General features: G+C 37.7%; 2 protein-coding genes across 39 annotated transcripts; both read left to right on the top strand.

The window, feature by feature from the left end:
- The first annotated feature begins 228 nt into the window (after positions 1 to 228).
- Positions 229 to 7,984, top strand: LOC147536208 (uncharacterized). Of its 18 annotated transcripts, none has more exons than XM_086644226.1 (13): positions 416 to 784; positions 1,975 to 2,063; positions 2,156 to 2,491; positions 2,700 to 2,850; positions 3,091 to 3,201; positions 3,561 to 3,730; positions 3,837 to 4,030; positions 5,588 to 5,821; positions 6,097 to 6,166; positions 6,416 to 6,597; positions 6,924 to 6,990; positions 7,120 to 7,274; positions 7,568 to 7,984. In XM_086644226.1, the coding sequence occupies exons 3-13, from the start codon at positions 2,167 to 2,169 to the stop codon at positions 7,724 to 7,726; spliced, it is 1,818 nt and encodes a 605-aa protein (XP_086500352.1). In that variant the 5' UTR covers positions 416 to 784; positions 1,975 to 2,063; positions 2,156 to 2,166; the 3' UTR covers positions 7,727 to 7,984. The 18 variants fall into 18 exon arrangements, with proteins under 18 accessions (XP_086500346.1, XP_086500345.1, XP_086500351.1 ...); XM_086644234.1 differs by having other exon boundaries at positions 7,120 to 7,281; positions 7,571 to 7,984; XM_086644231.1 differs by having other exon boundaries at positions 7,120 to 7,281.
- Positions 7,985 to 11,674: 3,690 nt separating this feature from the next.
- On the top strand, positions 11,675 to 21,536 carry LOC147536207 (pentatricopeptide repeat-containing protein At1g05750, chloroplastic-like). Of its 21 annotated transcripts, none has more exons than XM_086644205.1 (12): positions 11,675 to 11,938; positions 13,111 to 13,269; positions 13,444 to 15,171; positions 15,308 to 15,408; positions 15,861 to 15,971; positions 16,329 to 16,498; positions 16,605 to 16,798; positions 17,306 to 17,477; positions 18,377 to 18,832; positions 20,453 to 20,519; positions 20,649 to 20,785; positions 21,071 to 21,536. In XM_086644205.1, the coding sequence occupies exons 3-4, from the start codon at positions 13,658 to 13,660 to the stop codon at positions 15,405 to 15,407; spliced, it is 1,614 nt and encodes a 537-aa protein (XP_086500331.1). In that variant the 5' UTR covers positions 11,675 to 11,938; positions 13,111 to 13,269; positions 13,444 to 13,657; the 3' UTR covers position 15,408; positions 15,861 to 15,971; positions 16,329 to 16,498; positions 16,605 to 16,798; positions 17,306 to 17,477; positions 18,377 to 18,832; positions 20,453 to 20,519; positions 20,649 to 20,785; positions 21,071 to 21,536. The 21 variants fall into 21 exon arrangements, with proteins under 21 accessions (XP_086500331.1, XP_086500329.1, XP_086500325.1 ...); XM_086644218.1 differs by lacking the exons at positions 11,675 to 11,938; positions 13,111 to 13,269; positions 13,444 to 15,171; positions 17,306 to 17,477 and adding exons at positions 18,886 to 18,955; positions 19,205 to 19,386; positions 19,866 to 19,932; positions 20,315 to 20,368 and having other exon boundaries at positions 15,269 to 15,408; positions 18,377 to 18,610; positions 20,649 to 20,778; positions 21,074 to 21,536; XM_086644217.1 differs by lacking the exons at positions 11,675 to 11,938; positions 13,111 to 13,269; positions 13,444 to 15,171; positions 17,306 to 17,477 and adding exons at positions 18,886 to 18,955; positions 19,205 to 19,386; positions 19,866 to 19,932; positions 20,315 to 20,368 and having other exon boundaries at positions 15,269 to 15,408; positions 18,377 to 18,610.
- The last annotated feature ends 1,951 nt before the right edge of the window (positions 21,537 to 23,487 follow it).

The following is a 23,487-nucleotide window of genomic DNA, read 5'->3' as shown; positions in this document are numbered from 1 at the left end:
GAGAGGGAGAGCGACAAAGATAGAGAGGCAGTGAGTGTGAAAGACATCGAGAAAGAGAGCAGTAGCAGGAGACATTGAGAAAGCAAGAAGCAAAAAGAGACATGAGGAGATGAACATTTGGGGGCAAAAAACAAAAACATCAATTCTTCGACTCAAAATGAAGACGTTCGTTAAATCAATTCTTGTTGACGAAAGTCATTATGCCCCTGAGATTTTTCTTTATTCTCCAAAGCCGCGGCCTTGAAAAAATGGCATAATGGTGAAGAAAAAAAAATCAATGGTTAAAGTTTACCGACGATAATGCAAAAGGGAGCAATGTTAGAAACATGTCATCTTTAGGGAGCCAGTTGGGTGAGTGGTCATCTTTAGGGTCGACAATGGAATTAACCCATAAGCTCCTCCTTCTCTAATGAACTGGTTTATGGTTGATTGTTCCGGACCAACATTATCACACAAATGCCACTCTTTCTAATGCACCAACTCCATGAACAATCTCTCTCTCTCTCTCTCTTTAAAACCCTAATTTTGAGTTTTGTTTCTCACACTAGTCTTTTTCTTCTTCATTTGTTATTTCAACGAACGAACTGAAAGAAGCTTAGGAGAAATTGCGAACAGTGAATTTGATTCCTCGCAGTATTCATTTTCAATGGCGGTAGTTGTTCCAACTGAAGATACTGTACATGCCTTACTTGATTATCTTGTTGATCCATTTTTACCAGCTTCTTCTACTTCTGTTCGTGATCGTTCACCATCTCTCTCTCTGCAAAAATCCATAGCTAACCAGGTATAACAAGTTTCCTTTTGATTCATCGTGATAGAGTTAGAAATTTTGAAACGGAAGTTTGATAACTTGTTAGGTTTGTATTATGATCTTCTTAAGCTGTACAGATAAGTTTATAGGTGGAAACTTGTCATTCCATAGAGTAATTGTGCACTCAAAATGTGTTTTTTTTTTGGATTTAAAAGTATGAAGTAAAGAAGTTTTGTAAGTTTAGTTCAATCAATGAACCCCAAAATCCTTGTTAGAACTAAGGTTCTTTGTAATTAATGAGTGCTCCATGGAGGAGTGAGTTTCTTGGTGTAGAAATGCAAGCCTAGAATTGTTTTTGCACATCCAATTAGTGGTACCAATTAGAGATAAAAGTTTAAAATTTGCATCCCTTTTTAGGCCATCTATCGATTTCTGTACGTAGCATGTGGCTTATTAGGTTCATAGCATTTTGACCATAAGCTTCATTTTTTGAGTGTCATGTTATTCTCTTGTTTGAGTTTCCTAACATGTGCTTGGAAGAGGATACTCCATCAAGTCCTCCCAGTTTAAGATTTCAATGGGTATCTCTAGGCGTCAAAATTTACCTTAATCGATTTTGATAAACACCCACTAAACCCTTAAAAAGGGGAACGTCTGAAAAGTTTGAACCAAGGTAAGGACGGGTCTTGCATCATTCTCCTCCTTCTCGCCCGCCATACTTGGAACAGCTAGCCAATAACTTTTGAATTTGGGTTATGTAGTACACATTTGGAGGAGCTATTTTTATTTTAATGTATCATGGTAGTCCGTGGTTTCCGGTGTAAATAGTTGTATCATCAAAATCTTATATTGTAAGTAACAATCTGATGCGGATGATTTTTTATACTCCCTTTATGTTTCTATAAACGTAGTTGGCGAATCAAAACTGAAGCCTTGATGGCCAAGTTTGATAATATATTGCTAATATATCTTTTGTGGAAACAAATAAAATGCTCAGGTGTCATGGCTGGTTATCTGACTCTTAGAGTATCCCCAGCCTAGGTGGTGTGACACGAATTGAATTGCTCCAACAAATGAGTGGCGTGCCATATTAAGTATTGATGTAGCGGGAGCTTTGTGAATATCCCTCATTTTGCTGCCACAACAATATATGTACACATTATGTAATACTGAAATTGGAATTACATCTGTGAACTCTCTAACGGTGTTTTCGCTTCTTTCAGATGCATGCAGTCGTGTTGCTCTACAACTATTACCATAGGAAACAACACCCAAAACTTAAATACCTAGATTTTGAGTCCTTCATCAAAATGTCTGTGAATGCGAAACCAAATCTTTTGTTTTACATGAAATTCATGCAAAGATGCAACACAAATGAACCTGAGGAAGTGTTTTCGCTTACAGAGAAAGCAATAATGGATGCATGCAACATCTCTGGAGGGTTGGAGGCATTAAGAGATGCTCCAAGTATGCTGACGTGGCCAGTTTCCAAAGTCGTCATTTTTTTGGTGGACAACATGAAAAAGAATTGTGTACTTCTGTTTAGCTCCATAACAGAAGGAGTATGGTCTCCGATTGAAAAGATGTTTGATGATTCTATTGATGAACTGGATGGCGAGGCGAAGAAAGATAAATCAAACACAAAGAAAAGAATCTTGAAAAGGCCCTTGGTAGATGAATTGAATTCCGATGAAGCAAGCTTTCAGAATCTTGCCTTTTTAGCGATTAAGGAAACAACAGGTGAAACATTAATTCCTCAAGTAATAGTTTCCACGAAAAGTTTCAAGAAAGAGGAGCTCGGACTGTTGACTTTTATACCCAATTTTCGTACAATTTAAAAAGATTCCTCCATAATATTAGTTATGTCATGCAAAGCTTTTATCATCTTCTTCTTTATTATTTGAGAGAAGTTACAGATTATTGGGATATGATTTCTATAACTGAACAGGCATTGATCAAGCGTGTCTTATGGTTTTGGAAAGACATATTGTTCCGTCATTAAGTGCAGAGAAGACAGCTGCTTGCTTGTATTTAGTGCAGTATACCAGACCTCTCGAACAGGATCTTTCTCAGGTTCCCGTAGAAGATGCTATAAACAGGTAGCCCAGTGACATATAGAACAAAGGTTTGAAAAATTGGGTCACCTTAGCATGTATTGCATTCTTGCCTTTTGATTACGAATGACAAATCACTGATATATTCTTACCTCATCTTTTAAGTATTAATATGTCCATAAATTGGTCTAGTTCAGATAGATGCAGTTTATGTTTGACCTGTTGCTCATTTGCAATATATCATGTTCAGTATTGATAATGTACTTTGCATTTACTTTTTTGAAGCTTGCAAGGACCATTGGTTAAGAAGGAGTTAGGCGGGTATACAATATCCACAGTTGTCGAGTATTTTCATTTGCTGCCTTATGCTAGCATTTTGGCTGACTGGTTTTCAAGGTAATAATTCCTTACTATAAATAAAGAGGCTGTATTTGCATTGGGATATGAAAATAAGTCGTCGGAAGCTTAATTGATCCTACCACTCTAGTGAATTTCTTAGAAATTACTTGCTGCTTAATAAAACGAGTCGCATATTTTTTTATATGTAAAAACACGTCTGAAATTGGTAGCTAAACGTATTTTGTATGAACTAATGTGCTTAGAGTTACTTGATTAAATTGTAAGCAACCAAAAGATTATGTAGCTAACCATGTGTCTATTATTGGTCTTAGTTGTCTGTCACTTCTCTAAAAGACTATTCTTTGAATTTCGTTAATTTTAATAAGCAGCCCCTTTTAAGGTAATTTTTTACACAGGGCTAACCAGGAAAGTATAGATGCGGAATGCTCTCCACTGGCTGATGATTCTGCTACATTATCCACAAAGGAAAGCAGTAATAAAGTTTATGGCACCTCGAGAACAGATGGTAATCTGGGGCAGACTACACAAAACATTACTACTGGGAAGGTTACCCAGGATAAAAAAGGTGCGTACCAGTTTGAGTATTTTCTTAGGATGCATTTTCTTTGACAAGGGTTTGTTAAATTTTCTTTGCAGACCGGACTCTATTAATGATGATTATTCACCTGTAGGCAATTCCTCGAGAACAGATACACAAGATAAGGATTATGTCAACATTAGCAAGAGGATGAATTCCTCTCCCGAGGTTGATCTAAGTATTGGCAAAAAGTTGAAGCCCTGTGAGGAGGGTGATCTAGATCTTCACAAGAAGATGGAGTCAACTGCTGAAGGTGATCTTATTGGCAACAGTACACAGGAACAAGAGGTACCTTTTCTAATTGACCTTCCGTTGCAGTGCATATTCACGTATTAACAATCAATAGCTGTTAGATAATTTTCAAGTGTATACTTTATATGGTTATATTGGTCAATCCAGAGGTGACTTTTAAAGTTCTAAGTATGTCTTGCTATTAAAGACAACTAGAAATGAAGCATGGGTACTCAGAAGTCAGAATATGGTGTCCCAAAAAGGGACACAAGCACGGCCGGGCAAAATTTTTCTTGAACATGTATTATTTGCCAGTCAACGCATGTTTTTTTTGAAACTTCGAATTAATATTTAGTGGAAAAGAACATACAAAATTAGAGCGGAGTTATGTTACATCATCATAGCCTCCAACGTTTAACATGGAATGGTTTTGCCTTAAATTAACATTTCTACTTAATGAAACAACAAGCCTAGGATATCTTCTCCCAATACGCTATGAGATTTGAATCCTTCAAGATCTTGTTCTTTCTGTCCTTCCAGATGCCTCAAATGATGTCTATTGGGATCATGGTCCACATCTCTTTCCTTGTCTTCTTGACTTTGAGACTTTGCCATTGTGTGATGGTCTGGTCACACATTTCATTCGGGGATACACCATTTGTCAGTCAACCCATGTTAATGTTGATCTGTTTGTCTCTTGAATAGTTGAACGGTATGTATACGTTTTTTATGGGGAGTGCAGTTACTTTTAAGTTAATCATGTTATTTGATATTTGAATATTTTATATTATTTTAATGTTTATTTACCGATCTCTTGCATATTCTATGCTGTCGACTATTGGCTGGTTTTTACCTATTTCTATATTCATATTTTTTATTTCTCCTTTTGAGTTTAAAGTTTTTCCTCCTAAGACATGTTATATGTGAATGTTGTCCTCAATCGTCAGACATCGCTTAAGCTTTGGTTTCTATGGTTGGAGTTATTTAGGGCTTAGGCTTGGGGTATTTGGAATCGAAAGTTTAACTGGGATATTGACTTCTCCCTAACGTGCTTCTCACTGTTGACTTAACCGTGAGGTGTGTATGTCAGGGGGACCATGGCCTACACACAGTTCCATACATATGTTATTCTTTTACTATGCTACTAATCTTCTACTCACAGGCTAGTTCGCCAACTGGAAACCCTGCCTAACCAATCGAGCACTAATCGGAACTAGTCATCAATACGTATTCTGGCATAGCATTCATATAAAAGTAATTTCATATAAAAGTAACTCTGTACGTATGTATGAATATTTGATTTAACGGTGCACCTATATGTCCCTAAAACACAACCGCATCGATCCAATGTTTTAAAGTTCAAAGGAAAATCTATTTAAAACCTTCAAGCTTGAACCAGACATTCTACGCCACATAGAATTCCATCTTATTTGGTGCTTCATTCTCGTTTTCTTGTAAGCTTCAATTAGTTGTCTTCTTTGTGTTAGGATAATTGTGGTTGCATAATTCTCAAGTATGATCAAAGCATTGAACGCAGTGTTTCAACGCTTTCTATTCTTTCTGCACTTTTGGCTCAGCTATCTCACCGGAGGCTTTTATTTTTATTTGTCCCAGGTGGAGAGAGTAATGGTGTCCCACGATAGTAGAAGCTCTACGAAAGATGGTGAGGGAAATGACAATTCAAACATGGACTTTTCGAGTCAAGCTGCAATTCAAACAGGAGATCATTCTTCAGTTCCTCTCCCGTCAATTTCCCAGAACCGTAACGATATACCTACAATGTCTTCAAAGATGCATGAATTAATGCACACTTTCGTGGCGATGCTTCACATGAAACGTGATGAATTGGTATTTACTTGCCCCACTATAGTGTAACTTATGCAACTTCTGAAAACAAATGTTGGCATGGTTATTGCAATACTGCATAACTATGGCGTCAAAGGCGATACTTTTGACGGCCCGCTCGTCAAAAGGATTCTACCTTATATTTCATCCCTGAAGTTTTGATTTAGTGCCGTTTAATGTGGTGATAACTGATAACTAGCTTTGCTACTTGGTCATTCCAGAAAAGTAGAACCTTATACTTGAGTTGTTTCACCATTTGCTTGGATTTTTGTTTGCAGTCTCATCAGCAACGCCTCCTGGAAGATGCCATTGCTCTCTGTGAGAAAAACCTGCAAACAGTTTCAAGTGGTATTATCTATCCATGTCAATATCTAATTTTGTTTTTCGTATTCTATGTTATAGGCAATAAGCAAGACATTGGATAATTTAGTTCATCGTTTTTCATCATTCACCTATTATCTGTTTTGGTGTTAAATAAGATTAATAAGATATAAGGCTTGTACAAATCTGTTAGGTTGTGGCTTCTCGAAGTATGTCGTGTTACACTGAAGGTACTATTAAAATATTGATCTCATTCCGATGTTCTATATATATTAGGAGAAGGCGATTTGATGCTAAAAGTTAACTCCTTAATAGAGGCCTGTAATGTTGCAACCAACAGCGCTACTGGCCACACTCACACGGAGACTCATCAACAAATTGAGACGAGAAGCTTACCCAAAGAAAATACGAGAAAAAAATTATCAGAGGCCAATCTAGTTCTGACAGATCCAGTCAAGGCAAGTCTTACTATTTTTCAACTCCTATGTCATCCTTGGAATGCAATTAATGAAGTTCCACTGAATATATTATATTTTTTGTCCATATTTCCTCGTACATTTGTTGCTAATATGAAACAGCATTTGGTATAATCAACCACTCACAAGTTTGAATTATCCTGTCTTTGCTTTTGGCCTCTCCTCAAAGAGATCTACATGTTCATAGGTGTCTAAAGTTCATTGCCAATTCAAAGTTGTCAAAACCCAAATTCCATTACTCAATGAAACGAGTCGTTGGATTTGCATAATATTCATATTTTTTATCGACTTGTTGTTTGTTATTGCAGGAGTTGGATAGAATATGCTATCAGAATAACTGGATATTACCAAGATATGCTGTGGTACCTACAAATGGTAAGCGCTTCACAATCACTTTTTCCTTTTTTTCGAGCTTACACCAACATTTCTGATTAAAAGATCGATAAATCATTATACGAAACGAAAATTATTCAAGTCATAAAGTTACCAATTTTGTTTATATAGGAGGATTTAGCGCAAGTGTAGTTGTACAAGGAATGGACTTTGAGTGTTCGTGTACTGGAGATGTGGAATCTCATCCTCGCGAAGCAAGGGAGTCTGCTGCGAAACACGTTTGGACCAAGTTACATAATATGGTGATCGAAGCCAAGCGTAACGAAGTAAACGGTACCCCTTCACTAAATTGAAGTAATAGTTGGACTGCTCTTGCCTCAAGCGCATTACCTAACAGATTTTTCTCACTAAGCTATCTAGCTCTTATTACCTAATCATTTTTGAGAGATTAACAACTAGGGATTAGAAAATCTGAACATCAGTCCTTGAAAGCAAAAACAATTTTGAAAGTTGATTTATACCTAAAAAAAGACCTAAAGTTTATACTATAAGCTGGGTTATTTTTTTTCTCTCTAACTTTACTGTATAATTGTGCATGATATATATGCCATTTACACAGCAGGATGGGGATGAGCTGGAGCCGCCTCTGCCGGTGCCGTCGGCCAGCTATCCGATGCTAGATTTTGAGCCTCCGGGCCCGCGCATTCCGCCCGATACAAGAAGCTTCCCTCCTCATCCTCTGATTCAGAACCATTCTCACCAGCGGCGACGTCGATGATGGGAATTGGAATTGGCGGAAGACCGAGGTTTTCCAGTATTATATTTAGCAAGACCACTACTATTTGGGAAAGTAGGGAGAGAAAGAAAAGTCTAAAAAACCCTTCTCTAGGTTTTAGTGTATTAATCTATTTGTTTAGGTTACTTGACTCTGACAAATAGGGTGGATTGATTTTAGGGTGCTTTTAAAGGTGCCCCGGTTTCAGGATATTCGCACAATTTCTCTTCGCCCTGTTTTACAAACTAAGCACCTTGACTAGCTCCCGCTTACCTCCTCTTCTTCCATTTTCAATTCAATCTTTTCTCCAAAATCTTCACAAAGGCTTTCAAGCTTTTTTTTCGTGTGTTTTGGAGTTACCATTTATAGCTTGTTCTTTGAAGAAAAAAATAAATAGAGGAGAGCACTTTAGGAGACACAAATTTTCAAGTGGTTTTGGAACGAGTCCTGTGGTGTGTTAGAAAGCACAAATTTTCTTGGGCTTTTAAAATTTTAGATCGGAAGAACATACTTCCCTTCCAGCAATCACCGCCATTTTTCTTCTTCGTGCTTACAGGGGTCATCGGTAGACTGCAAGAAAAGAAATGGTGGTTGAGGGTTGGGGAAGCAAAACGGAGACAATTTTTTCGTCTCAACCTAGTCTTACCTAGATGTTTTTTTTTTTATTTCTCCAAAATGACCATCAGTTTTATGTAGTGATGGACTTGAACAATCTAAATGGTTTTAGACTGGTTCCGCGGACATGCTTACCTGAGGGGACCTGACAGTCCAGGGGAAAACGGGTTAAGAAAACCCAATAAAACCCTCTTATATCACTGTCAATGTTATCAAAACTATCTTGGCCGAAGTTGATAACTCTAGCCGGGCAACATCACCCAAAAATCAAGGCGCCTACAAAACACCCCTGAATTTGGGTTATTACAGGTATAAATAATGTAATAAGTTTGTCGGGCTTTAACCCTCTTCCATTTTTGGTTTAATTTATACAGTTATTGTATTTACCAGATCTTCATGATGTATCAATGGCCTGTAGCGACTGACGTAGATCACAGTCGATTTCTTAAGAAAAAAAATATGATATAGGAGCCTTCCCTCTTTTATGGAGTTTAAAAGGAGTAAAGCTCCCTCAGTCAAACGAATGACCTTTTATTACTATATTTACAAGACAACTCTAGTCTCTAACTGTATATCAGAACAGTTCACGGATGATGGTTTTCAGCCCACCAGAGCCCGTTTAATGGTCTAGGGACACACCAAGGCTCATCCACAAAAGGACGTCAGCATTTTGCCTGGACAAAGCCCGTGTACAGCCACAGCCCCTCTGTGGACACAGGGAAGGACATGGCGTGTTACATGGGCCACGTCGAGTCGTCGTGCAAAGAACACTTCACTGGTAGAGGGACTTAGTTTTCGCAATTTAGTTTTGTTAAGAGTTTCAATGAAAATCCAGGAAATTAAAAAATCAATTTAGTTTTGGGGTGCATGGTCAGGAAGCACAAAACTTCATCAGCAAGAAAATATATATGCCTTCATCCCTTATCCCAATTTGTGGTTTATTAGGCCACCCTTAGTGGTCAATTTAGTGGCAAGTTATAAATGCCTCCACCTCTTACTCCTAGTGGTTATAAAATGAGTTAATTCCTATACGGCCCCCTACTTTGTGACCAGCTTCCTTTATGGCCCCTTTTTTTTCGTAAATTCAAATATGACCCCCTATTTTCAGGTAAATGTCATTACTACCCTTCCTAATTCTAAATTTAAAACATTAAAACAAAATTATTTCCACCTCACCCCCCTCTCTCCCTCCACCTCATCTCACCCTACACCTCACCCCTCTCTCTCTCCAACTCACCTCTCTCTCTCTCCAACTCACCTCTCTCTCTCCAACTCACCCTTCTTCTCCGGTGAGGTGGCCGGCCGGAAAATTTTCCGGCCGGCCACCTTCAAATTAAAAAAAAAAAAATAATAAATTCTCTCTCCTCTCTCTCTCTAATTCTTTTTTTTTTTTTAATCTCTCACCTCTCTCTCTCTCTAAAACTCCGGCGAAGGGGGTTTCCCTTCGCCGGAGGATCTGTTCACGAACAGATCTGTTCGTGAACAGATCTGCTGTTCACGAACAGAGCTGTTCGTGAACAGAGAGTTGTTCTCTGTTCACGAACAGCTCTGTTCCCGAACAGAGAGTTGTTCTCTGTTCACGAACAGCTCTGTTCCCGAACAGAGAGTTGTTCTCTGTTCACGAACAGCTCTGTTCCCGAACAGAGAGTTGTTCTCTGTTCACGAACAGAGCTGTTTGTGAACAGCTCTGTTCACGAACAGAGAGCTGTTTGTGAACAGCTCTCTGTTCACGAACAGAGAGCTGTTCGTGAACAGCAGATCTGTTCACGAACAGAGAGCTGTTCGTGAACAGCAGATCTGTTCACGAACAGATCTGTTCGTGAACAGATCCTCCGGCGAAGGGAAACCCCCTTCGCCGGAGTTTTAGAGAGAGAGAGGTGAGAGATTAAAAAAAAATAAAAAATTAGAGAGAGAGAGGAGAGAGAAATTTTTTTTTTTTTAATTTGAAGGTGGCCGGCCGGAAAATTTTCCGGCCGGCCACCTCACCGGAGAAGAAGGGTGAGTTGGAGAGAGAGAGGTGAGTTGGAGAGAGAGAGGTGAGTTGGAGAGAGAGAGAGGTGAGTTGGAGAGAGAGAGAGAGGTGAGTTGGAGAGAGAGAGAGAGAGGTGAGTTGGAGAGAGAGAGAGAGGTGAGTTGGAGAGAGAGAGGGGTGAGGTGTAGGGTGAGATGAGGTGGAGGGAGAGAGGGGGGTGAGGTGGAAATAATTTTGTTTTAATGTTTTAAATTTAGAATTAGGAAGGGTAGTAATGACATTTACCTGAAAATAGGGGGTCATATTTGAATTTACGAAAAAAAGGGGGCCATAAAGGAAGCTGGTCACAAAGTAGGGGGCCATATAGGAATTAACTCTTATAAAATAGGCCATTCTCATCGGATGCATAAAAGGCATCATATTACCAAGCTATAGGCAGCCACATAATTAATAGCTTGGCAATACTAGAGGCACCACATGGACAGCCACAGCCCATATTCTTTGATTAATTAGACTGAACGACTCTGCCTCTCCCAAATACCTAACTAGACTATTGACTTGACTGCTCCAACCCTAGATCTTCTAGAATCATTTGCATCACTCTCTGCGACTAAACGACTCTGCCTCTCCCAAATACCTAACCCTAAATCTCTAATCTTCAAACTTTCAACCCTGATACCGATTCAAATTATGTTCTTCTTTCGAATATTTATGCTGTTCTTGGCAAATGGGATGGTGTCGGAAAGGTTAGGAAGACAATGAAAGCCCTTGGAATAAAGAAGAAACCAGGATTTAGTTCGATCGAGATTGATTGTAGCATTAATGAGTTTGTAGCTGGAGATAAATCTCATGTACAAATAGAAAGTATTTATTCGATGCTCGATCATTTGTTTGTTGAATTGAGAGTGTGTGGGTATGTTCCTGAAATTACCATTGACGAATTTTCAGATAATGATTGAAGTTCAAACCCTTAAAATGAACAAAATATATTATCCGTCCAAAGATACTCCCACGTTCCTCAATGCTATTTGTTATCTGCATATTTTAAGGGATAGGTCTCAAAGACTTGCTACCAAGAGGAAGCATAACAGCAAAGGATATCATATCACTTCAGTGTTAGTGCTTCAAATTACCAACATCGCTTTTTGAGGTAAAGTGTAAATTGTACATTTTCTTCAAGCTTGTATCTTTTCTACAATTATATGAAGAATATCATTTTACGAGGTTCTTCATACTCAATGCAAACCTCAATTGTTAGAGCATCTTCAGTGTTAGATCCAGATTGTGTAATGCGACATAGACCTCACTGAGACCTTACCTATTTTGCTAGTATTAGTGTTTGTGTGTCCTTTATCAATCCAATTATTCCATTTTTGTTATCTCAGAGACCGGGCCAGGCTATGTCAAATTCCGTGCCACACCCTCCCTCGATCCCCCGTACTTAAATTTTGTCTATACCCCCAAACACAAATGCAAGAAAGAAAACCCTCGCTCAGAAATTAGGGTTTCAGTCTCTCAAAGCTCTCAGTATCAAACCCCTCCCAAACCCCTCCCAAACCCCTAAGCTTCTCCATCTCCTCTATCTCTCTCTAGGACCAACCAGGAGAACCAACTCAATAGCGTTCCTGGTATTCTTTTTCCCTCTTGTTAATATTTCTGCACTTTCATTTCGAATCAATGGAGGTTCTTCAGTTGACTACGATTTTATAGTTTACTTGGTTTATTTGTAGGGGTTTTTGGTCTTAATTAAGTAAAACCTGAAACAGATTTAGTAACGAACATGAAAAGTTGAAATTCTTCTTGCAGTTATTCTATTATGTGAATTTCTGTTTTAATCCTCCTATTTATCTCTTATTTTTATCTGATAAAAGGGTTATTTTAATGTTTTTGTTAGGATTTATGGGCGAAGTTGTCTTCATGAAAGATCTATGATAGTTAATGTTTTGCTGAAAGATGAATTCCACTGATTAACAGTTTTATAAATAGATTACTTTATGTATGAACAATTTTTCTTAAGTGTGGTGGTTTTTTCAGCTGTAGAAAGATTTTGTGTACAAAAAGTACCATATAAGAATTCATCTTAGTTGTGCTCCTTTGACGATATATGTCATATTTATTATTATTATTATTATTATTAATTTCGTTTTAGTAAAACACACACACGCACGTATACATGGGGGTTGAGTTCTATAAGTAATCTCCCAAAAATGCACAATGCAAATCTAGTTTGGTGAATTGAGAGGTCGAAAAAACCATGTTTAAGATATCCATAATGGTTTGGGTTAAGAGAAAGCTACAATTACCAGCTTAATAACCTTCTCAAGGTTACGCTCCTTTAAGAATTTAAGAATTGATACGATAAGATTTTATGCCAACCGATTAGGAAGTGCTAAAAATCAGGCATTTGTAATATATGAAAATGTTTCAACTACTGCACGGACCAAACTATAAAGGTTTAAACACTCCCAATAAATCCATATATTTTATAGGTATTATACTTGAACTTTTTAAGTTATTTGGAAATCATTTAAAGCGTCAACTTCTTTATTTGTGTATCTCGCGTGGCATTATTCGCATCCTGCTCATATCAGTGGTTATTCTGTTGAAATAGCTTTCCTCAAATGTCCATGTACTCTTACATAGCTTATGGAATGTATTGGATCTTTGAAATTGCTATTGGAATCTTTAACATTTACAATATTTCGAATAGTCTTGTGCACCTATTCAATAGGCAGCTGGTGTAATGGCACTTCCAATTATTAAGCAGTGTTTCTAAACAAAATATTGTCGCATTATGTAGCACGGGAGTATGGTAGTGGAATCTGTTCTCTGGTAGAAAAAGGTGATCTTATCGTATAGATAATATTACACATCGTGCAAAAGACAAGTATGGATAGTGGAAATTCAGATGTTGCCCGCGCAGAGGAACTCTAACTCTTGGCCAATGAAGCATTTAAAGGTACTCATAGTATTAATTGTCTTTCTTAGCTTTTGATAAGAGAAGTGTTATGGTTTAATGTCAGGCTTTTAAGCATAGTAACCTATCATATTTCTTGGGAACACAGTGGATTTTTCCCGATGACGAGCTGAAGATAGATTCAGTTATGCTAACTTTTTTTTTTTTCCTTTTCAGTAAACAAATATTCTCAAGCCATTGACTTGTATACTGAAGTCACTGACTAAGAGTCTAAGACTACAAGTACTCTTATCGAGTTGATTATACAGATAAATCGTGGAACTGGCGGGCAAGAAAGAACTGTGTATGAACACGTGTCCTTGAAGCAAGAAATCGAGACTTAAAAAAGAAAAACACCCATAGCTCTGTTTCTTTCCCAACGACAACTGATATGGATACTCTTCCCGCCTTTTCTACCTTCACAACTCAACCTCCCAAACAAATCAACTCAAACCCTAAAAGAAATCACCTTCCTAATATCAAACACTCCTCCTCATCCGAAAAAACCCATCTCTCATTCCGAAGGAATAACAACCAGTCCATAGATCCGACAATAATCTGGACTTCTTCCATTAGTCGTCAATGTCGAAAGGGTAACTTATCAGAAGCAACAGATGAGTTTACTAGAATGAGAGTCGCTGGTATCAAACCTAATTACATTACTTTCATAACTCTTCTCTCTGCTTGTGCTCATTCCTCCACTGAAATCATCCTTCGTTTTGGATCTTCGATTCATGGATACATCTACAAATTAGGGTTTTATGGATACAATGTTATGTTGGATACTTCCATTGTTGATATGTATTCAAAATGTGCACGTGTAGATCTTGCTCGTCAAGTGTTTGATGAAATGTCTGTGAAGAATTCAGTTTCTTGGAATAGTATGATCGATGGGTATATGAGAAATGGAGATATCGAAGATGCGATTGAATTATTTGATGTAATGCCTGACCGGGATAAGATTTCTTGGACTGCATTAATTGGTGGGTTTGTAAAAAAAGGTCATTATGAGGAATCTCTTGAATGGTTTAGAGAAATGCAGGTATCTGGAGTTGAACCAGATTATGTCACTATTATCGCAATCCTTGCTGCTTGTGCGAATTTGGGTGCCCTTGGATTAGGTATTTGGATTCATCGATTTGCTTTGCTGAAAAATATGACTAATGAGGTTAGAGTTAGTAATTCATTGATCGATATGTACTCTAGATGTGGATGTGTAGATTTTGCTTATCAAGAATTCAACAAAATTAAAACTCGAACTCGGGTTTCTTGGAATTCTATGATTGTAGGATTTGCAATTAGTGGGCAGGCGAAGGAAGCTCTTGAACATTTCTCTCTCATGCAGAAGGAAGCATTCGTACCCGATGGAGTCAGTTTTACAGGGGCACTTACAGCATGTAGTCACGCTGGTTTAGTTGAAGAAGGACTAGAAATCTACGGAACCATGACAAGAGTTAGCAAAATTCGTCCTAGAATCGAACATTTTGGTTGCCTCGTTGATCTTCTAAGCCGTTCCGGACGATTGGAAGATGCATTAAATGTAATAAAAATAATGCCAATGAAGCCAAATGAAGTTGTTTTGGGATCACTTCTGGCTGCTTGTAGAACTCATGGAGATCTTGGTTTAGCCGAGAGATTAATGGCTTTTCTTGTTGAATTAGACCCTGATACCGATTCAAATTATGTTCTTCTTTCGAATATTTATGCTGTTCTTGGCAAATGGGATGGTGTCGGAAAGGTTAGGAAGACAATGAAAGCCCTTGGAATAAAGAAGAAACCAGGATTTAGTTCGATCGAGATTGATTGTAGCATTCATGAGTTTGTAGCTGGAGATAAATCTCATGTACAAACAGAAAGTATTTATTCGATGCTCGATCATTTGTTTGTTGAATTGAGAGTGTGTGGGTATGTTCCTGAAATTACCATTGACGAATTTTCAGACAATGATTGAAGTTCAAACCCTTAAAATGAACAAAATATATTATCCGTCCAAAGATACTCCCAAGTTCCTCAATGCTATTTGTTATCTGCATATTTTAAGGGATAGGTCTCAAAGACTTGCTACCAAGAGGAAGCATAACAGCAAAGGATATCATATCACTTCAGTGTTAGTGCTTCAAATTACCAACATCGCTTTTTGAGGTAAAGTGTAAATTGTACATTTTCTTCAAGCTTGTATCTTTTCTACAATTATATGAAGAATATCATTTTACGAGGTTCTTCATACTCAATGCAAACCTCAATTGTTCCGTCATTAAGTGCAGAGAAGACAGCTGCTTGCTTGTATTTAGTGCAGTATACCAGACCTCTCGAACATGATCTTTCTCAGGTTCCCATAGAAGATGCTATAAACAGGTAGCCCAGTGACATATAGAACAAAGGTTTGAAAAATTGGGTCACCTTAGCATGTATTGCATTCTTGCCTTTTGATTACGAATGACAAATCGCTGATATATTCTTACCTCATCTTTTAAGCATTAATATGTCCATAAATTGGTCTAGTTCAGATAGATGCAGTTTATGTTTCACTTGTTGCTCATTTGCAATATATCATGTTCAGTATTGATAATGTACTTCGCATTTACTTTTTGAAGCTTGCAAGGACCGTTGGTTAAGAAGGAGTTAGGCGGGTATACAATATCCACAGTTGTCGAGTATTTTCATTTGCTGCCTTATGCTAGCATTTTGGCTGACTGGTTTTCAAGGTAATAATTCCTTACTATAAATAAAGAGGCTGTATTTGCATTGGGATATGAAAATAAGTCGTCGGAAGCTTAATTGATCCTACCACTCTAGTGAATTTCTTAGAAATTACTTGCTGCTTAATAAAACGAGTCGCATATTTTTTTATATGTAAAAACACGTCTGAAATTGGTAGCTAAACGTAATTTGTATGAACTAATGTGCTTAGAGTTACTTGATTAAATTGTAAGCAACCAAAAGGTTATGTAGCTAACCATGTTCATTATTGGTCTTAGTTGTTTGTCACTTCTCTAAAAGACTATTCTTTGAATTTCGTTAATATTAATAAGTAGCCCCTTTTAAGGTAATTTTTTACACAGGGCTAACCAAGAAAATATAGATGTGGAATGCTCTCCACTGGCTGATGATTCTGCTACATTATCCACTAAGGAAAGCAATAATAAAGTTTATGGCACCTCGAGAACAGATGGTAATCTGGGGCAGACTACACAAAACATTACTACTGGGAAGGTTACCCAGGATAAAAAAGGTGCGCACCAGTTTGAGTATTTTCTTAGGATGCAGTTTCTTTGACAAGGTTTTCTTAAATTCTCTTTGCAGACCGGACTCTATTAATGATGATTATTCACCTGTAGGCAATTCCTCGAGAACAGATACACAAGATAAGGATTATATCAACATTAGCAAGAGGATGAATTCCTCTCCCGAGGTTGATCTAAGTATTGGCAAAAAGATGAAGCCCTGTGAGGAGGGTGATCTAGATCTTCACAAGAAGATGGAGCCAACTGCTGAAGGTGATCTTATTGGCAATAGTACACAGGAACAAGAGGTATCTTTTCTAATTGACCTTCCTTTGCAGTGCATATTCACGTATTAACAATCAATAGCTGTTAGATAATTTTCAAGTGTATACTTTATATGGTTATATTGGTCAATCCAGAGGTGACTTCTAAAGTATGTCTTGCTATTAAAGACAACTAGAAATGAAGCATGGGTACTCAGAAGTCAGAATATGGTTCATTCGATACCACTTGTAACGCCAGGTATCCCAAAAAGGGACACAAGCACGCCCCGGCAAAATTTTTCTTGAACAAGTATTATTTGCCAGTCAGCCCATGTTTTTTTTTGAAACTTCAAATTAATATTTATTGGAAAAGAACATACAAAATTAGAGCGGAGTTATGTTACATCATCATAGCCTCCCAACGCTTAACATGGAATGGTTTTGCCTTAAATTAACATTTCTACTTAATGAAACAACAAGCCTAGGATATCTTCTCCCAATACGCTATGAGAGTTTGAGTCCTTCAAAATCTTGTTCTTTCTTTCCTTCCAGATGCCCCAAATGATGTCTATTGGGATCATGGTCCACATCTCTTTCCTTGTCTTCTTGACTTTGAGACTTTGCCATTGTGTGATGGTCTGGTCACACATTTCATTCGGGGATACACCATTTGTCAGTCAACCCACGTTAATGTTGATCTGTTTGTCTCTTGAATAGTTGAACGGTATGTATACGTTTATTATGGGGAGTGCAGTTACTTTTAAGTTAATCATGTTATTTGATATTTGAATATTTTATATTATTTTAATGTGTATTTACCGATCTCTTGCATATTCTATGCTGTCGACTATTGGCTGGTTTTTACCTATTTCCATATTCATATTTTTTATTTCTCCTTGTGAGTTTAAAGTTTTTCCTCCTAAGACATGTTATATGTGAATGTTGTCCTCAATCGTCAGACATTAAGCTTGGGTTTCTATGGTTGGAGTTATTTAGGGCTTAGGCTTGGGGTTTTGGAATCAAAAGTTTAACTGGGATATTGACTTCTCCCGAACGTGCTTCTCACTGTTGACTTAACCGTGAGGTGTGTAGGTCAGGGGGACCAGGGCCTACACATAGTTCCATCCATATGTTATTCTTTTACTATGCTACTAATCTTCTACTCAGAGGCTAGTTCGCCAACTGGGAACCCTGCCTAATCAGTCGAGCACTAATCGGAACTAGTCATCAATACGTATTCTGGCATAGCATTCATATAAAAGTAATTTCATATAAAAGTAATTCTGTACAGGTATGTAAGAATATTTGATTTAAAGGTGCACCTATATGTTCCTAAAACACAACCACATCGATCCAATGTTTTAAAGTTCAAAGGAAAATCTATTTAAAACCTTCAAGCTTGAACCAGACATTCTACGCCACATAGAATTCCATCTTATTTGGTGCTTCATTCTCGTTTTCTTGTAAGCTTCAATTAGTTATCTTCTTTGTGTTAGGATAATTGTGGTTGCATAATTCTCAAGTATGATCAAAGCATTGAACGCAGTGTTTCAACGCTTTCTATTCTTTCTGCACTTTTGGCTCTGCTATCTCACCGGAGGCTTTTATTTTTATTTGTCCCAGGTGGAGAGAGTAATGGTGTCCCACGATAGTAGAAGCTCTACGAAAGATGGTGAGGGAAATGACAATTCAAACATGGACTTTTCGAGTCAAGCTGCAATTCAAACAGGAGATCATTCTTCAGTTCCTCTCCCGTCAATTTCCCAGAACCGTAACGATATACCTACAATGTCTTCAAAGATGCATGAATTAATGCACACTTTCGTGGCGATGCTTCACATGAAACGTGATGAATTGGTATTTACTTGCCCCACTATAGTGTAACTTATGCAACTTCTGAAAACAAATGTTGGCATGGTTATTGCAATACTGCATAACTATGGCGTCAAAGGCGATACTTTTGACGGCCCGCTCGTCAAAAGGATTCTACCTTATATTTCGTCCCTGAAGTTTTGATTTAGTGCCATTTAATGTGGTGATAACTGATAACTAGCTTTGGTACTTGGTCATTCCAGAAAAGTAGAACCTTATACTTGAGTTGTTTCACCATTTGCTTGGATTTTTGTTTGCAGTCTCATCAGCAACGCCTTCTGGAAGATGCTATTGCTCTCTGCGAGAAAAACCTGCAAACAGTTTCAAGTGGTATTATCTATCCATGTCAATATCTAATTTTGTTTTTCGTATTCTATGTTATAGGCAATAAGCAAGACATTGGATAATTTAGTTCATAGTTTTTCATCATTCACCTATTATCTGTTTTGGTGTTAAACAAGATTAATAAGATATAAGGCTTGTACAACTCTTTTAGGTTGTGGCTTCTCGAACTATGTCGTGTTACACTGAAGGTACTAATAAAATATTTATCTCATTCCCATGTTCTATATATTTTAGGAGAAGGCGATTCGATGTTAAAAGTTAACTCCTTAATAGAGGCCTGTAATGTTGCAACCAACAGCGCTACTGGCCACACTCTCACGGAGACTCATCAACAAATTAAGACGAGAAGCTTACCCAAAGAAAAGACGAGAAAAAAATTATCAGAGGCCAATCTAGTTCTGACAGATCCAGTCAAGGCAAGTCTTACTATTTTTCAACTCCTATGTCATCCTTGGAATGCAATTAATGAAGTTCCACTGAATATATTATATTTTTTGTCCATATTTCTTCGTACATTTGTTGCTAATATGAAGCAGCATTTGGTATAATCAACCACTCACAAGTTTGAATTATCCTGTCTTTGCTTTTGTCCTCTCCTCAAAGAGATCTACATGTTCATAGGTGTCTAAAGTTCATTGCCAATTCAAAGTTGTAGACAATTATCCATCTAGGGATGATTTCGAGACCACATACCATGCTTGCAGTAGACGTAAACTAACAACTACGTATTAAAATGAGTGTCTATTATGAGTAACAGTTTGAACAGGAGTAATTTGATCTCCAGGGAACTTTTGTTGGACTTGAGTCTCGCCTGTGGGCGTGCCCTTACATACTTTCGGAGCACAATTATACTCTTGTTCTTAACTTTTTACATTTTTTCTGTTTGTTTTTTCAGGAGTTGGATGCCATATGCTGTGATTATAACTGGACATTACCGAGATACTATCTTTCACAAAAAAATTGTGAGTGTTTAGCGATCACTTTTTCTTAGGTTGGGTTTGATAACCGTCATTCAGGAGAAAGAGCTGGGTTCTAAAGAAACCGGATAGTTCCCATTATTTGTAAATTTATTATATGGAAGCGCCACCCCCAATTTAACTTAAAACTCCGACAAAAGACACGACTTCTAAGTATTTCCATGAAAATTGAAATAGATTTCTTTGCTTCTTCCCCCCAGGGAATCACTTCCATGGAATTTGTGGAAATGAACACACTTCTATGGATGTAATTCCTTGCTATCAAACACAACCTTATTTAATTATCAAAAAACAATTATACATCGATAAATCTATATGTAAAATCATAGTAACCAATCCACTAAGAGATTCTTCTTTGTTTTTCTAGTACCGGGATGGAAGTCAACTGTAACAGTGAAAGCAATGGACTTTGAGTATTCCGGTAGCGGTCAGGACAATTATCCTCACAGAAGCAAGGTTTGCATAATATTCATATTTTTTATCGACTTGTTGTTTGTTATTGCAGGAGTTGGATAGAATATGCTATCAGAATAACTGGATATTACCAAGATATGCTGTGGTACCTACAAACGGTAAGCGCTTAACAATCACTTTTTCCTTTTTTTCGAGCTTACACCAACATTTCTGATTAAAAGATCGATAAATCATTATACGAAACGAAAATTATTCAAGTCATAAAGTTACCAATTTTGTTTATATAGGAGGATTTAGCGCAAGTGTAGTTGTACAAGGAATGGACTTTGAGTGTTCGTGTACTGGAGATGTGGAATCTCATCCTCGCGAAGCAAGGGAGTCTGCTGCGAAACACGTTTGGACCAAGTTACAAACGAAGTAAACGGTACCCCTTCACTAAATTGAAATAATAGTTGGACTGCTCTTGCCTCAAGCGCATTACCTAACAGATTTTTCTCACTAAGCTATCTAGCTCTTATTACCTAATCATTTTTGAGAGATTAACAACTAGGGATTAGAAAATCTGAACATTAGTCCTTGAAAGCAAAAACAATTTTGAAAGTTGATTTATACCTAAAAAAAGACCTAAATTTATACTATAAGCTGGGTTATTTTGTTTCTCTCTAACTTTACTGTATAATTGTGCATGATATATATGCCATTCACACAGCAGGATGGGGATGAGCTGGAGCCGCCTCTGCCGGTGCCGTCGGCCAGCTATCCGATGCTAGATTTTGAGCCTCCGGGCCCGCGCATTCCGCCCGATACAAGAAGCTTCCCTCATCCTCTGATTCAGAACCATTCTCACAAGCGGCGACGTCGATGATGGGAATTGGAATTGGCGGAAGACCGAGGTTTTCCAGTATTATGTTTAGCAAGACCACTACTATTTGGGAAAGAAGGGAGAGAAAGAAAAGTCTAAAAAACCCTTCTCTAGGTTTTAGTGGATTAATCTATTTGTTTAGGTTACTTGACTCTGACAAATAGGGTGGATTGATTTTAGGGTGCTTTTAAAGGTGCCCCGGTTTCAGTATATTCGCACAATTTCTCTTCGCCCTGTTTTACAAACTAAGCACCTTGACTAGCTCCCGCTTACGTCCTCTTCTTCCATTTTCAATTCAATCATTTCTCCAAAATCTTCACAAAGACTTTCAAGCTTTTTTTTCGTGTGTTTTGGAGTTACCATTTATAGCTTGTTATTTGAAGAAAAAAAATAAATAGAGGAGAGCACTTCAGGAGACACAAATTTTCAAGTGGTTTTGGAACGAGTCCTGTGGTGTGTTAGAAAGCACAAATTTTCTTGGGCTTTTAAATATTTTAGATCGGAAGAACATACTTCCCTTCCAGCAATCACCGCCATTTTTCTTCTTCGTGCTTACAGGGGTCATCGGTAGACTGCAAGAAAAGAAATGGTGGTTGAGGGTTGGTGAAGCAAAACAGAAACAGTTTTTTCGTTTCAACCTAGTCTTACCCTAGATGTTTTTTTTTCATTTCTCCAAAATGACCATCAGTTTCATGTAGTGATGGACTTGAACAATCTAAATGGTTTTCGACTGGTTCCGTGAACTTGCTTACATGAGGGGACCTGACAGTCCAGAGGAAAACGGGTTAAGAAAACCCAATAAAACCCTCTTATATCACTGTCAATGTTATCAAAACTATCTTGGCTGAAGTTGATAACTCTAGCCGGGCAACATCACCCAAAAATCAAGGCGCCTACAAAACACCCCTAAATTTGGGTTATTACAGGTATAAATAATGTAATAAGTTTGTCGGGCTTTAACCCTCTTCCATTTTTGGTTTAATTTATACAGTTATTGTATTTACCAGATCTTCATGATGTATTAATGGCCTGTAGCGACTGACGTAGATCATAGTCGATTTCTTAAGGAAAAAAAATATGATATAGGAGCCTTCCCTCTTTTATGGAGTTTAAAAGGAGTAAAGCTTCCTCAGTCAAGCGAATGACCTTTTATTACTATATTTACAAGACAACTCTAGTCTCTAACTGTATATCAGAACAGTTCACGGATGATGGTTTTCAGCCCACCAGAGCCCGTTTAATGGTCTAGGGACACACCAAGGCTCATCCACAAAAGGACGTCAGCATTTTGCCTGGACAAAGCCCGTGTACAGCCACAGGCCCTCTGTGGACACAGGGAAGGACATGGCGTGTTACATGGGCCACGTCGGGTCGTCGTGCAAAGAACACTTCGCTGGTAGAGGGACTTAGTTTTCACAATTTAGTTTTGTTAAGAGTTTCAATGAAAATCCAGGAAATTAAAAAATCAAGTCTAAAATCCAGGAAATTAAAAAATCAAGTCTAAATTTTCATAATCTGGTTTAAGCTTCATCAATCAAAAGACTATATCCAAAAACTATAGAGACTGTCATGTCCAACTCTAGATTCACTACTTGTCCTGTTGTTACCTGATTAGAACTTCATTTCATCCTCGACGAGTCCCGACAGAAATTATGAGGCTGAATCTTTACTGTTATCTTTCGCTTCTTTTTTTTGTTTCAAGCACATCATTTAGAACACGAGTAGAGATCCTATCAAGCTGAGAAACACCATAACCTTTTGTTCGCTTCACTAAGTTCAGCTGAACGGAATCCACTTGGATTTGATTTCTAACGAGAATCCCGTTCGCTTCGCTCTTGTTTCCTTGAATTTCTTCCACCTGCTCACCCTTGACGGTGGAAATGCCAGTGACATTGTCTTTTTCCTTTTCTGCTTCCAATCCCATGGTTCTGGTGCTCAGACCGTTTGTCTCAGGTGGTTGTTCTCCAGATAATGATATCGATTCTAGAGTATGCCTTAGAGATTGTGTCTGAATGCCACTACCACCTAAAAAGAGAGAGAGAGAGAGAGAGAGAGAGAGAGAGAGATTATAAACATACTGCAAATAGAAAAAATAAACAATGCAATAGCTTTTTCATATCTTTCGGTCATTCATTGGATTGAATTTAACATGACTAGAAGAATGATATCGAAACAAAATATCTAAATCCCTGCTTGTTTGGTATTCTTCTTCTTTGGTTGTCTTAAAGTTTCATAGCTTTGATTAACATCTGGTTGGACTTTGC

This window comes from Eschscholzia californica, unplaced genomic scaffold (assembly GCF_041429995.1).
Source record: "Eschscholzia californica isolate CP2 unplaced genomic scaffold, dmEscCali1.0.p SCAF_5, whole genome shotgun sequence".
Classification (NCBI taxonomy): Eukaryota; Viridiplantae; Streptophyta; class Magnoliopsida; order Ranunculales; family Papaveraceae; genus Eschscholzia; species Eschscholzia californica.
This window is presented reverse-complemented; position numbering and strand designations above follow the sequence as displayed.

Excerpts from the sequence above, each read along its gene's own strand:
- LOC147536207 (XM_086644205.1), top strand. The coding sequence starts at position 13,658 with ATGGATACTCTTCCCGCCTTTTCTACCTTCACAACTCAACCTCCCAAA. Across the intron at positions 15,172-15,307 it reads GTTGAATTGAGAGTGTGTGG|GGATAGGTCTCAAAGACTTG; the intron begins GTATGTTCCTGA and ends GCATATTTTAAG.
- LOC147536208 (XM_086644219.1), top strand. The coding sequence starts at position 647 with ATGGCGGTAGTTGTTCCAACTGAAGATACTGTACATGCCTTACTTGAT. Across the intron at positions 6,991-7,119 it reads TGCTGTGGTACCTACAAATG|GAGGATTTAGCGCAAGTGTA; the intron begins GTAAGCGCTTCA and ends TTGTTTATATAG. Across the intron at positions 7,275-7,567 it reads TCGAAGCCAAGCGTAACGAA|CAGGATGGGGATGAGCTGGA; the intron begins GTAAACGGTACC and ends CCATTTACACAG.